At 44.7% G+C, this 15,105-nt stretch overlaps 1 protein-coding gene and 1 non-coding gene across 8 annotated transcripts in view; one reads left to right on the top strand and one right to left on the bottom strand.

The window, feature by feature from the left end:
- Positions 1-221: 221 nt before the first annotated feature.
- DGKH (diacylglycerol kinase eta) overlaps positions 222-15,105 on the top strand; it is a 205,109-nt gene continuing 190,225 nt past the window's right edge. For 2 of the 7 annotated variants that reach the window (XM_059144623.1, XM_059144620.1), the window contains exons 1-2: positions 319-589; positions 7,339-7,542. In XM_059144623.1, the coding sequence (XP_059000606.1) occupies positions 530-589; positions 7,339-7,542 (264 nt within the window). In that variant the 5' untranslated portion in view covers positions 319-529. Of the gene's footprint in view, positions 293-318; positions 590-5,961; positions 6,655-7,338; positions 7,543-15,105 lie in introns of those variants that run through there. The other 5 variants (XM_059144625.1, XM_059144619.1, XM_059144622.1 and 2 more) reach the window with 4 other exon arrangements.
- Positions 12,055-12,182, bottom strand: LOC131814217 (small nucleolar RNA SNORA70). Its single transcript, XR_009347208.1, has one exon. It is a non-coding gene; the product is annotated as a small nucleolar RNA SNORA70 (small nucleolar RNA).

Raw genomic sequence — 15,105 nt, forward strand, 5'->3', positions numbered from 1 at the left:
GGCAGCCCGTCCCCGGGAACGCCTGCTCGCGTCGGCCGGGCCGCCCGGTGCCCGTGACCACCCGGCGGCAGCTTTCGGTTCCGCGCCTTATAAGGCCTGACAGGGGGGTCACGTGCGTCCCGGGCCGCCCGCTGGGAGGTGGGGGCGGCGGGGGGAGGGGCGGGAAGCGGGGAGGAAAAGGGGAGGGAGCCGGGGGCGGAGGAAGGAGCGAGGGGCGGATTCTGTGGCCGTGGGAGGCGGTGGCAGCGGCGGCGGGGAGCGGACCGCTCGGAGCTGGACCGAGGACGAGGAGGTGGAGGAGGAGGAGGAGGAAGGGACCGGCGCGGGGGCGGGAGAGCGCAGCGCGGCGGAAGCCGGAGACGGCGGGAGGGCCGGTGGCTGGCCCCCGGCAGGAGCCGGGGCGGCGGCGGCGGCGGCGGCGGCGGCGGCCGAGAGGACCGCGGCGAGGGAAGCGCATCCAGCGGCCCCGGCTGCGGCGGCGGGGGCCCGGGTGCCCGCGCCCGGGGGGCCGGCGGGCGCGGGCGGCGCGATGGAGCCGCAGCACGTGCGCCCCGCGCCCGGCGCCCGCAGCCCGGCCTGGGAGGAACCGGTGGGTACAGCGCCCGCGCCCACCCCCTCCCACTTCTCCTCTGCTCCCCCCCGCCCGGGCCGGGTTCCGTTCAGGAAATGGCCCGGGATGAGGTCCCCAGCTGCTTCCCAGCCGGGGCAGCGCTTCCTCCGCCGCCCGGGCTCCTCCTCGCGCGCCGCCCGGAGCGCCTTTGTCCGGCCAGCCGAGGCGCTCCCGGAGGGGCCGCTGGTGAACCGCTGACGACGGCCCTCGGAGGACCGTTTCCTTTGCTTCATCGACTCCTCAACTTTTGACTTGATTTTAGAGCACGGAGGGTAGGAGGAGGGAGAGGAGAATCCCTGACTCTGGGGGCAGCGTGCGGGCTAGGAGGAGACAGCTCTAGCCTCCCGAGACCGCGCCCTGGCAGGCACCTGGGCGCACAGGTTCCCAAGGACCGCGGCGATCACAGGCTGCGGGCGGCTGGGACCCTGGAGCCACGCCTCCTGCTAGCGGCTACGGCCCCGGGGTTCAAGGGTTTTGCCCGGGATGAAGCGGGGAGCTAACCTCGATCTCATGCACATGCCACCCAGAGGCTGGGTCATTTCAGGGACCGAGAGGAGCGTGTGCGTGTGTTTTGCGTGTGTGAGGATAAGGAGGAAGAGATCGGGGGGCTTTGGATTTGTTCCCGCAAACTCCTCCAACTTCCTTCTCTCTTCCAACTCAGACAGTCAGAACCATCTCACATCCCTCCAGGGATTCTACCCCGGAATCCCCGTCTCACTCAGAGCTCTGTAATCCTGTGTGGGCTGCCTTTTCCTTGGCATCGAATTTTGGCTCTCCACGCCCTGCCTCGATGTTTGCTACTCCGTCCTGGTTGAAATTCTTGAACCTGTCTGGAAACCCTCGTCCAAAATTTCTGGCCTCACCCGTGTTCTGTTCAACATGTTCGGATGTTCTTTTCCCAGGGACTCTGCGTGTCTGCTCAGACTGGCCCTCTGCCTGTTAAGAGTTTCTAGGTCAGGTGTCAGGCTTGGTTCTCCTTTTTCTTTTCGAGTAGGTACACTCTAGGCTCCTTTGCCCAAATGCATTTCTCTGCCTCTTGTTTCCCGACCTTTCAAAAGTGTCCTTGGACTCTGACCCATCTGTATCTGCAGCTGTCTTTGCTTTTGCAAATTTGAACATGTTGTTAGGTTGCCCATCTGCTCCTATTTCTTCTATTGTGGTTATCACTGGGGATTAAATTGTTCTTGAAACTAAAACTACAATTCTGTTTTGAAGTTTAAATCAAAGATCACTGAGAACTAAATTCATTGACCTGGTTTTGTTACTTTTTTTTTTTTTTAAGCTTTAAACGTTCCTATATGAAGTCCCTTTTGAACCCAGATGCTTTAAGCCAACACCAATCACAGTGAAAAATGCCCTGTTATATAGTATTTTTCAGAACTACTTCATGCCTAGAAAAATAGAGAAAAAGTTTAATGTTGCCTTACTTCAGGTGACAAAAATGAAAGTGCTCGTTTATTTGCCTTTAAAACCAGAGCCCTAACAGAAATGTGTGAATGAACTGTGATGCTTTCTCCAGACTGCAGAACTCTCCTTAAAAAAATTGGTTTTATTTTCTTTAAACACTGAAGGCCTTTTTATTCACTCCACAGAGATTTTATCCCTCACCTACTGTGTTCCAGGACTTTTGGATATAGCAGTTAACCCAAACACGAATCCTTGCATCTTCACAGAGCATACATTCTTAACAGAATGCCTTGTTTCATATATGTTAAGAGTTGAAATTCAGACAGTTAAAAAAAAAATCTTCAGAGATCTCATGTATGTGGCACAAAATGATACTTTGACCAAGTGATTTTATTTGCAAACCTGTGGTCATATGGGTATGTCTAATTCTAAGAATTCTCATTTAAGTTCCTAAAAAAAGTGTAACCCAAGTTACTGAAAAGTGGCATAGACAAGAAACAAGGTGATAAATTGGGGGGGGGGGGGAGAATGCTTAAATGTTAATTTAAGTATTTGAATCGGAGGGAGGAAATATCAGCTTTGTCTAAACATGTTTTGAAAGGACACAAAATCCATCAAAATCAGGAATTCTGAACTTATCTTGGGTCAATGAGCCCTTTAAGAATCTAACCAGAGTTGGGGCACCTGGGTGGCTCAGTGGGTTAAAGAATCTAACCAAAGCTATGGCGTCTCTCCACACAACGTATCTATGCAACACGCATATAAGAATAATAATAAAATTTCAGGCGGGTCAGAATTCCTGAAGCCCAGTTGGCTAAGAACATCTGCTTTGACTAGGAGTCCATTTGGCAGTTATTGAAAATCTACTGTCTGATTTCAAATATCAAAAATTTTAATACTTTACCATAAAAGTATACTCCTTTATATTTATAATAAGAATATTTAATATTGAATAGGAAATATTCACAACACATAGACCCTGAATTATTCCTTATTGTGTATAAAGACATACCTATAAGGATTTATTCTCTTTGTTCTTTTTTGATGAAACCTAAAACATGATGATACGATTCTACCTAGAACTGTTCAGACAGATGAGTAAACATAATCTCAGGAACAGATGCTGAATAGTAGTAAAGAGAACAGAACTTCTGGCTTGCAATGTACCCATGTCTGGAGCTGAGGGTCAGCTACCGGGCTTCATGACATTCTTTGTATTTGGAGATAAAATGAAGTTATTGAGTTAAGTGAGGGCATTTAAATAAACAGTTAGTCTTATCATTACCCCAGCTAGGGCATCAGGCCTAAAAGAAGATAAATGTTAGCATTCGGGCTTCTGTGTATTTTCCTTAATACTAGCTTTGGGATGTAATCAAATCCGTGGGCAGAGAGGCATTACCTAAATTCCTAATCAATACAAAAATATTTTGGTGGTGGGAGGGAAGACATTTAGGGAAATAACCCTTACTCATAGATGATGTCCTAGGGTAGGGGTGGGGAGATGGGTAGCTTGAATTCCAGCCCAAACTCAGAAACTGTGGGAGTATTTACAAAGCAGACCTCAGACAGTGACACTAGGACATTAGGGTACATTTTACTTACTAAAACTTGTTTTTTATTTCCATATGGTTTTTATCTACTTGGCTTTGATGGAATGATTCAAAACTAATAGAAAATTAGCAAGGGAGGATTTTCAAAGGAAAAGGGGCCAAAATATAAATGATAGGTTACAAGCATATTTGTGCATTAGGCCTAGATGACAAAAGGTTTTTTGCCTCAGGTACAGGGATGCCCCTAGGTACATGTAGCTGCTATCATGATGAATCTAAAATCTCTTATTCAAGTAACAACCCAGAAAATTTTGATGGAGTAAAGTTTTGAATGTTAAATTTCAAATATATAACAGATAGTATATTGTGGAAGTAGTTATAAAGTTTGAATGAAAGCAGACCTGTACTTATTCAGCCTGCAGTGTTCTTTGCATGGTTCCCATTGACTAGGAGTATGAGTCCTAGAATGTTACTGTTTGAAAGTCCAACTTGGGTTTTTCAGTACACAAGTATAGAGTTCTACGTATTTGTGATATAGTGTTTAACATAAAAGCATAGACCATAAGGGACTTAAAGGTTGCAAATGGATATTAAACTTTTGTGTTATAGGTAATGATCAATAAGAAGACTATAATTTAAAATATCCATGTGAATATGTGAATGCTAATATTCACAAAGTTGGTATCAGAATGAGAATTGGCTGTAATTTATACATCTTCAGAGTAATAATTTTTCCTTCTTTAAATGGGGCAGAAAGCCCTATAAAGTAGAAACCTAATTTAGTGGTAGCTCCTATTTCCATTTCATCCCAAATGCAGTGTTTCCATGGCTTATGTCCAAGTTTTTAATAGCGTGTTTGTGATATGTTATGTACCAAACAAAGATTTCAGAGTAACTGTAATAAATACGTAAGACTCCTCTAAGAAATTATTTGAATAAAGTCTAAAAACACCAAGTAAGGTAAAAGTCAAGGGAATCTTGTAAATTGAAGAAATAATGTAATATGCCACATATTTGAAATTTGTTTCAGTTGCCATTCTGAGCTACATTAAAATGGTTGAAAATATGGCACTCTTGACATTGCTATTATATTTTTAGCAGAAATGAAGTGCATTGCAGGTATATGATATACAGATTGGATATTCATTCTGGAAACTTCTAATTTACAGATAAGAACTGAAAAGAATCTAATGGATCAGGTACTTTACATTAGGTATTACTTGAAACAGTCTCCTCAGAAGAGGTAATTAAAGAAAAGAGGGTTTTCATGAACTGCCTTTTGAGGGAAATGAAGTGACATTCCTTCATTTGCCTACACACTGTTTTCACTCTGAGCATTCTATGTGCTAGGGAAACTGTAGAGCAGGGATAATTTATTTAGCATGAGTAGGCTAAGACTGGCTGTGCTTTCAAAGTCACAACCAAGTTTTAGAACTCGTTATAGGAGTCTTTGAAGAGCAGGTACAACTGAGGTTAAGTTTTTAATGGAGTATAAATACCTTCACTTTGAGGTATTAATTGCCCAGCTCTTGCACATGAAACACTTCTAAGGTATCTTTCAGCAGTCAGTGTCTGAATCAGAATGAGAAATGTATTCAGCCCTCTTCTTCAGATCTCAGGATGGGCATGGGTGTTCAACAATGTGTTTCAGTTTAATCACTCTATCTGGACTCAGGAACATGTTACTATATAAAATTTGAAAGCCTAAAGTGTGAATACAAACATAATAATTGACAAACTAACTTTTGTTGCATGGTGTGCTGAAGTGAATAGAATATTAGCATAGTGATCACCTGATTTTGACTTTGGTCCTAACTCATGATTAGGGCCTCACCATCATTAAAGGAGAGGTCTGAACTGGGTTTATTCTTTCAAAAGGCCCTTTGCTAAGTGTTCTTATCTACACTGACAAACCATTGGACTCATCAGTGACCAGACAGGTTGGGCTGAAGGCCGTTACTTTGGTTATTTTTCTCTTAAAGAATTCCCTTCACAACAATATGTTCTATGTAGATCTAGAATCACATATTTACAAAACCACAAGGGCTCTTAAAAGTTTAATTTGCCTAGCTCCTTACCTTCCTAAAGAGGACAACAGAAGCTGGAGAAGTAGCTTCCATCAGTTAGTATTTCAAGGCAGCAATCTCCTGTCTTTGAAGATTCAAACAGGCACATTTTACATTTTAATCAGCAATGCGGATATATAGTATCGGGATTGAATATTGTTTCGTCTAACCTCTTCGAACTGTTAATTTTGACATAGCAATCAAATTAGTGTTGAGAGTAAGATTACAACTGAAAAGAAACAAAACTCCAATAGAATGCTAGTTTGGAGGACCCTTAAAGGTCATGTCAGCTGAAAAAGTAGAAGGTCATATCAACTGAAAAACTAGGAACGGGGACTGAAGGACACGAACACGCAGAAGAGATTAAGTGCTTTACTGAAGTGTGAAGAGTCTCCACTGTCTGGCGGGGACTTTTTGCCCTACTTAAAAACACAGCTAAGTTTAGAGTTCTCCGTGGATGACAAGAGGAATCTGTCATCTTAGTATCTTCTCCCCCAAGCCCTCCCACACCTACATGGGTTCTTTGGCGCTCAGCGTGCACACCCCGCCAAGAGGCTGCTGTTTCCAAGTGCCGGCTTAGCCCTCTCGCTGGGGGCGAGTTGTGAGCGGTGGCCGCAGCCTGTTGATCGCATTTCCTCCCGCTCTGGTCCGGGTTAGGGAGTGGCTCTCCCAGGACCTCCAGTGTTTTCGTGCTCGGGCAAGGGTGTTCACATGGTCTCGGTGCATTGTTTTCTTCCAGGCAGTCTCGGCGGGCGCTTCAGTTTAGACATTTATTTTGCATTCTGTGGTCTCGGGCCGTGTGTACTCTCTTGTTTCTGCGCTCTCTCCACGCCCTTCCCAGTTTCCTGTTAGCCAAAGGGATCGCTCTTTCTGAACGAAAAGTTCTCAGAGCGGAGTGGAACCTCCCGGAAAATGCTCTTCTCTTCCGTGTGCGCCGGATGGCGGTGGGGGTGGGCCAGAAACTAAGCGCCGCGGTCGGGATTGCTGAGAGGACCCAAACCCCGAGGCAGAGGCGGGAGAGGTACGGTTCAGCCGAGATGCGCTGAGGGGTCGTGAGACAGACGAGGGGCAGCGCCCAGCCATCTGGGGAGGCGGAACTGCTTTGATTCAGTGGGAACTGTGCGGCGAGGCCCAAGGTTCTGGAGAGATTCTAGGTCTGGGGGTGGCAGGGTGTACCCAAGGGAGCCGGGAGGAAGCTGTAGGTTCCCTTTCTACTCCAGGGGCCGTCCTTGCCCTGTGAGCCAAGGGAGGGAGCTTAGCCCCTGCCCGACTCGCGCGGCTGGGCTGCGGAGGTTTCCTGCCCACCCCCTATCCCCCCGGTCCATCCTAGGGACCCCAGGCTCCCGGGGGAAGTAGTAGGTCGCCCCGGTCCCTCTGTCACTCCCATCCTCTCTACCCGTGCAGGTCGTATTCTGGGTCAGGAACCCCGTAACATCCCGAGGCTGGGCACACAGGGGTCCCAAGCGGGCGGGGGTCCGCGTCTCCTGTGCCCCACTGCCCTCGCTGCTCTGGAGCTGGGTAGAGGGGCTTGGAGGGCCGCGGCTGGGAGGGCGTCTGATGCCCCGCGCCCCTTCGCCTGCGGGGGCGGCTGGGGGAGCGGAAGATGGCGGCTGCGGCCCGGCGCGGGGCTCTGGGCCCGGCTCGGACCGAGCGCACCCACTGACCGCCGCTGCCGCCCCCGCCGGGCGGTGCTGTGTCCCCACAGGAGTCGGAAAGGATGGCCGGGGCCAGCGGTCAGCACCACCCTCCGGGCGCCGCGGGAGGAGCGGCCGCCGGAGCCGGCGCTGCGGTCACCCCCGCCGCTGCGTCGGCGGGGCCCGGAGACGATTCCTCTGACAGCGAAGCGGAGCAAGAGGGACCCCAGAAACTGATCCGCAAAGTGTCCACCTCGGGGCAGATCCGGACCAAGGTGAGGCGAGCCCTCGGGCAGCGCGGAAGGCGGGAGGCTTCGGGGCGGGGAAGAGGAGCGAGGGCGCCTGGGGTGCTCTGAGCGCACGCCGGAGATCCCGGGAACGTGGGGCGCAAGGTGAGGGCGGGGCCTGACCCGGGGGCGGGGCCGGCGGGAGCTGGACCGCCGCGCGGCGGGAAGGGATTCCCGGGCCGGCACCGGAGGCCGCCAGGGTGGGCTCCCCGGGGCTGGCGGCTGCGTTGGGGGAGCAGGGAACGAGCGGCTCGGCGGGAGCGTGGGAAAATGTTGAAGCGCTCTGGAGAGTTCCCACCCAGGGAACTTAAAAGGACTGTTTTATTTTTTTGTCCTCCCTGAGTGCGGTGGTTGGGTGGAGTATGTGCCTTGCATAGGGAGCCCGGTGCAGGCCGACCAGCCAGAGATGCAAAACGCGCCCCCCCTTCCCTTCCCGTGGGCAGCCGCTGTCTCCTCCCCAGGACCACTCTGAAAGGATGGGTGGGGAGATGACAGCAGACAGCCGCCTTACCTCCCGCTGCCATTTGGAAGGCAGAAGTCCAGGCGCGACGCCTGTGTAAATGATGCTGGCGGTTGAACACCCTGCGTGACACATCAGCAAGCCAGGCTTTTGAGTAGTGGGTTCCTGCTCAGCGCGGGGTTCAGATCTTAACAGCCACGGTTATCTTAACGAAGATTAACCGCCTTGTGTAATATGTGCTGTTACTCGTGTGTCTGTAGCAGATGCTTTTGAGAGCTCAAAGTTGAAGAGTTTTAAATAGATCTTGGGCATATACGTAGGAAATGCTTACCACACTGAAGGGTTATTTATATTTTAAAGTTTTCATCGTACTTTAAAACACATCGTACTTTTGAAGTCTGTTAATCACTGGGGTACTTTAAGGAGGTTATTTGAAGAGAACCAATGAAATTACTGGGCTTGTGTGCTCTCATTAAAAGTAAATCTGTAAAAGTTAATTTTATACTTAGTTTTATGAGAATTCGTTTTTTAAGATCAATGGACTCCTATGAGAGTAGAACTTTTATTACATGTTTATGAAATCATGTTTTTTTTTAAGCCTGTATCCTTATTTTCTAGAATAAATAGAGGTAAGCACATGCAAGTGGTAACAAGATGCCCTTAGCAAAGAGTCAAAGATTGCTTCTGTCATTTTTTTAACTGCCCACTGTAACTAATTTTAATAGTGACATTTCTTCATTTAATAAAAACCGTGATAACTTAAGGATTTGGATTTAATATGTTTTTAGAAGATTAAGGCTAAACAAGATAGTGACTTTCTTTTTTTTTTTAAAGATTTTATTTATTTATTTGACAGAGAGATCACAAGTAGGCAGAGAGGCAGGCAGAGAGAGAGAGAGAGAGAGAGAGGAGGAAGCAGGCTTCCCGCTGAGCAGAGAGCCAGACTGGGACTGGATCCCAGGACCCTGAGATCGTGACCTGAGCTGAAGGCAGCGGCTCAACCCACTGAGCCACCCAGGCGCCCCAAGATAGTGACTTTCTAACAGTGCCTTTAACATCTGAAATCTCAATTTTAAAAAAGTTCATGAAACTGTGTTACTAGTGAACAAAATGGCAGGTTTAAAAAGTGGCATAGTTTTTAGATTCTTATGCAATGGTTAAAATTCCATGCAAAACGTATCAAAATTTACCAGTACATTTATAATGCTTGAAAGAAAATTTGGAGATGGCTCTAATTTGAATTAAGTTAAAGAACAAATTTGAGGGGGTACAATTAAAATTTGTAGGTCTCATGAATTCATGGTAATAGCTAAGTTTATATATTTTAAATTTTATATTATCTATGGTTTGGGGTAAGGCATGTTTTTAAGACTAAGAATAAATTTTTAAAGTTCATTTATTATTGGTTTTCCATTTAGCTTTCTAATAAAAATATTTAGCACAGGTTTTTTTCCCCCATGATTAGAGATAGTGATCATTAAATGAAATATTTCTTAAATTTCACAAGATGTATTGAATTTCAGAAGTCCTGCATTTTATACTAACTCATACAAGTGCATGTAACTTCATCAGCATTTTCATACATGAACAGCTGAGATCCAGGCCTAAAACTCCTGAGTCGGGTGAGCCTCAGCCTTTCTGTGTGCCCCTCCCACCTCCATCCAGACTGTATATATATGCTACAGATTTCATCAGTTACATCTCTTTATCACACATATTGATTCTCAGGGAAGAGAGCTAGTGCAGTAAGAGGATTAATAAAGTGAGAACTGCTAAATACAATACTGGTTCCTAGCCTGTATTAAATTTCCTAAATTTAATACCAGTTCAATTATGGTCCAGGTAAGAGTTAAGGGAGAAGATCTTTTAGAAAAAGACTGTGCTTGCTTGATCATCTCCACAGATGTCTAGAGGAGAATGAGACCAGGACTAGCCCAAGAGCTAGTGGGTTTTGAGACAGAAAGCAGTTCTGGGACCCTTAGGTGGCTCAGTTGGTTAAGCCTCTGGCTCTTGATTTGCACTCAATGTGGAAGTGATCTCAGGGTCATGAGATGGGATGTGATCTCAGGGTCATGAGATCCAGCCCTGTGTAGGGCTCAGCACTCAGTACGGAGTCTGCTGGAGATTCTCTCTCTCCTTCTTCCTTTGCTCCTACCCTGCTCATGCACGCGTGCTCTCTAAATAAATAAATAAATCTTTAAAAAAGAAATAAAAATATTTATTAACTGAATAATGTATATATTATACAGTTATATATAATGCTTCATATATATAGGTATTATTAAAACATGTTATTTATTTTGGTTTCCTTTAAGAGCCTTATGATCATGAAGTTGTCTGGTTAGTTTAAGGTTTGGGATTAAAAAGGCCACCAAAGTAATTACCTTATTTAAAGTGTTCTTTGTTGTAAATGCTGGTTTGTGTTTTAAATAATTTGAATAATCTTAAACTAATTGTGGCATGTGGAGAGTATCCAGGTACTTCTTAACTGAAATAAGTATCGTGCGCCCGTAATAAGATATTGAACAGTGTGAGAGGCTATTCAGTGATGGGAGGGTATTCTGTGAAAAGTCAAATCTCCCTCTCACTCCAGACCTTCTAGTCTCCATCGCAGAGGCAATTGTTGGCATTTTTCTTGGTATACTTCCAGAAAATGTCTATGAATGTACATATGTTTCTTTAAAAAGTACAAGTGGGAACATTCTGTGCACAATGCTGTGTCTTGTTTGGAGTTTGAATATCATCATTTCCCTAATGGTGTGTACACATCTACCTCATTCTTTTTAATGGTGGGGAAGTATTCCATTATGGTAGGTTGAACTACATGAATTTGTGAGGTCAGTAGGTCAGAAATGGTCAAGAGTAGGTCAAAAATGGCCAAGGGCCTGGGAGGTCTGGGAAATGGGAAGACGTTGTTGAAAAGGTGCAAACGTTCAATTCTAGAATGAATAAGTTCTGGGAATCTAATGGGCAGCATAGTGACTATAGCTAACAATACTGTATTGTATCCTTGAAATTTGCTGAGAATAGATCTTAAGCATTCCTACTTTTTAAAGAAGATTTTGTTTATTTATTTATTAGAAAGAGAGAGAGAGGAAAGAGAGAGAGAGCTGGGGGGGGGTAGAGGGAGAAGGGAGAGAGAATCTTGAGCAGACTCGCCACTGGGCACAGAGCCCGACTTGGGGAGATCACGACCTGAGTCAAAATCAAGAGTCAGATGCTTAACTGACTGAGCCTCCCAGGCACCCCTAGATTTAAAGCATCCTTAAACACGAGCACAAGCACACACACATTAATTGAGGTGCTTGCTGGTTATGTTAATTAACCTAATTGTGGTAATTATTTCACATTATGTATGTCTATCAAATTATTACATTGTATACTTTAAATATAATTTTGTTTGTCAATTATATCTCCACAAAGCTGGGAAGAAGTGGTTGAATGTGGGAAATTTCATATGGTTCGGCCTAACCTGATAGATTATCATTTAATTACCTCATTCTTTATGGACCTTCTCTGTGGAAGTTCTCTATGGTTATTTTAGGACAACACTAATCTCAGTTTTGTTTATTTGTTTTGCAGTGGAGATGATGACTTTATTTATTTATTTTTATTTTTTTGACGGGAAGTTGGATTTATTGGTGGGCATGAATTTGACGGGAGGGGGTAGTGCCAAGGTTCTCAGGAGTGCAGAGCCTTCCATTTGTCCAAGGGATCATAGTTAGGGATGTATTTGACCCCACAGCCATCTGGGATAAGCCGCTTTTCAGCCATGTCTTCAAATTAATCCACATTGAACTTAGTAAAGCCCCACTTCTTAGAGATGTGGCTCTTCTGGCGGCCAGGGAACTTGAACTTGGCCCTGTGTAAGGCCTCAATGACATGCTCCTTGTTCTGCATCTTGGTACGGATGGACATGATGACTTGGCCAATGTGGACCCTGGCTATTGTGCCCTGGGGCTTTCCAAAGGTACCCTGCATACCTACCTGCAACCTAAATTGGAAATAGCCATGAGGTCAGACCCCGCATCCACCCAAAGGGCTGTCTCTAAGGTCCCTTAGGGCAATCCATATAATCAACAGGCTGCATATACTACCGAGCAGGCTAATTATGATGACTTTTAAAGTAAAAAATAAGACTGGCATGCTTTTTCTTTTTTTTTTAAAGATTTTATTTATTTATTTATTTGACAGAGATACACAGAGCGAGAGAGGGAATACAAGCAAGGGGAGTGGGAGAGGAAGAAGCAGGCTTCCTGCCGTACAGGGAGCCCGATATGGGGCTCGATCCCAGGATGCTGGGATCATGACCTGAGCCGAAGGCAGAGGCTTAACCCACTGAGCCACCCAGGAGCCCCAAGACTGGCATGCTTTTAAAATTAATCTGATTTAATAATGAAATTCTCCCATACATTTTAGTATCCTCCTCACATCCCCACTTTGTATACTCTTTGTTCTCCTTTTCATTTTTTTCTTGTTTCTTTGCCCTTGTTGTGTACTATTTTTTTCACTTTTTCCTTTCTCTGTATCAGCTAAGTAGAATTTTGGGTAGTCTCAGCTAGCTACTTGGGTGTTAAACAGTAGATAATTTTATGGCTGACTCCGTTTCCCCAAAGGAAACAAAAATTCTTTACTTAAAAAAGTGGAAATGGTGCCGATGTGAGAAAGCCAATGGGAGCTATAATTCATTCCATCTCGTCCTCTCTCCTTATTGTTAGCTCTTATTCCTAATTCTTAGTTCTATCTTAAGGAGGAGGTTGATTTTACATTCAGATTTACCATTAGAGAAAATTTTGCAGATATTTGTTAAGGACAAGACTTTCTGAAACAGCATTAATATAAACTCAGACCACCTTGGTTTTGAACATGAATGTGAAAGAAGCTTGTTTTGTGCGCTTTTTTTTGCCCGATGGATACTGTTGGCCCATGAATACAGGGACTGGCTGGAGGATTCTCGGTCAGATTTGCAGACTGAGATTGTTCAACCATCGTAAGCCACATGGTATCAACAAAGGAGCCATCTCTGACTTTTTCTGACAATGACTCATCTCCGCCAAGGTCTTAAAGCTTCATGTGTCAAAAATATCTCCTAATTAGGTTTACTGTGCTCTCATTGATCTGGCATTTCTATGTATTCTTACAGTTAATTTGGAATACTGATGGGTCTTTCTTTTTATGGGTCTCTAAATTTAGGTAACACATACCTAACCCCCTAAATGATATTCGGAACTTTGCAACATTATATCTGGGTTAAGACATTTCTTTAAGCACAGTAACAAAATAGTCATCACAATCTTCAGTTTGTACCTCGGTTTTACTTTAACATGAAAGTTGTATAAATAAATTCTTGTGCCTTTATGGTAAGGCACTATATGGAAATATTGATTTGTATTTTTCCCTGCTTAATGAGATGCAGTTGGTGCAACTAAAACATTATCTTTCACCGTAACTGTAGTTAGAGTAGTCTAGGGAAGAAATGCTCAGCATTTTTCAAATTGTAGGTGGGAGCCCATTAGTGGGCCATGATAGTTTACACCAACATTCGAAACAGACAGAATAGATTAGAAACTATTACTCAAAACTTTTAACCATAATTCTGAATGGAATTTTTGGATGGGGTAGTGATCCAAATATGAGGAGAAGCAGAAACATGGCCAGAAGATTGTTAAGAAATGAGAATAAAATAATATTGATAGGTTTTTTGTACAGAAGCTCAATATGATATGAGAGGCGAGTAGGAATGTTAGTATTTTGCCAGGTGTGAGCAGGAAGGTATTTTGAATAATAAGAATAATTAACATTCATCTAGGGCAGAACTTGGTGAACTTTTTCTGTAGAGGTTCAGAGAGTAAAGTCTTAAGCTTTGTGGGACATGAAATCTATGTCAAAATTACTCAGCTCTACCGTTGTCATGTGAAAGCAGCCATAGATAATCCTTTTTTTTTTTTTCCCGAAGATTTTATTTATTTATTTGACAGAGAGATCACAAGTAGGCAGGGAGGCAGGCAGAGAGAGAGGGGGAAGCAGGCTCCCTGCTGAGAAGAGAGCCCGATGGAGGGCTTGATCCCAGGACTCTGGGATCATGACCCAAGCTGAAGGCAGAGGCTTAACCCACTGAGCCACCCTGGCGCCCCATCCATTGACAATCCTTAAGTGAATAAGTGGTGTGGTAACACTTTAAGGACATGAAATTTGAATTTCATATAGTTTTCAGGTATTAACAAATACTCTTTATCTTCTTTTTTTTTTTTTTTTTTAAAGCCATTTGAACTTGTGAAAACCTTCGTAACTGATGGGCTATACAAAATCAGGTAGCCAGAACATGGCCCATACATTTGGCTGGTGGGCCATAGTTTTCTTTTCTTTTCTTTTCTTTTTTTTTTTAAGATTTTTATTTATTTGACAGACAGACCACAAGTGGGCAGAGAGGCAGGCAAAAAGAGAGGAGGAGGAGGCAGGCTCCCTGCTGAGTGATCGATGTGAGGCTCGATCCCAGGACCCTGGGATCATGACCTGAGCCGAAGGCAGAGGCTTTAACCACTGAGCCACCCAGGCGCCCCGGGCCATAGTTTTCTGACCCCTGTTCTAGATGGTGGAAAACGGTACAGTTTGGTTTGCAACGCACTGCAAAGTTAAGGTGCTGCTCAATGCTCTCGGCATTTAAGGGACCAAATAAAGCTAGATTTCAATCCATTTAAAAATCTCATCTTTGTAGAACATTTTATTTTTAGCTTGGTTTGCGTCTTTGCTTCCATTTTAATGTGAACTAAATATAGACTGGAAACTCTGAGTCCTGGTACAGTTAATACATGGTATAACAGCTTTCTTTCCATTTTGATTACAAGTTAAACATGATATTCCATTATTAAAGATAAGAGACACAATAAATAATTTACTAAACCTTTACATCTAACTGAAGATGCCTAATTTGAAAGTATCTAAATTTAGAAAGCTCTTGCTTAGTTTAAGGTTGCATGTTTGCTGTTGTGGTAGGAGTGACAAAAGGTTATATGACACGACCATTGTCAACCACCCAGGGCTCCTTTCTGTTTCCAGGGGACAGGGTTTCACTCCTATTGGATGTGTTAGGC

The sequence above is a fragment of the Mustela lutreola genome, chromosome 13, assembly GCF_030435805.1.
Source record: "Mustela lutreola isolate mMusLut2 chromosome 13, mMusLut2.pri, whole genome shotgun sequence".
In the NCBI taxonomy this organism is placed as follows: domain Eukaryota; kingdom Metazoa; phylum Chordata; class Mammalia; order Carnivora; family Mustelidae; genus Mustela; species Mustela lutreola.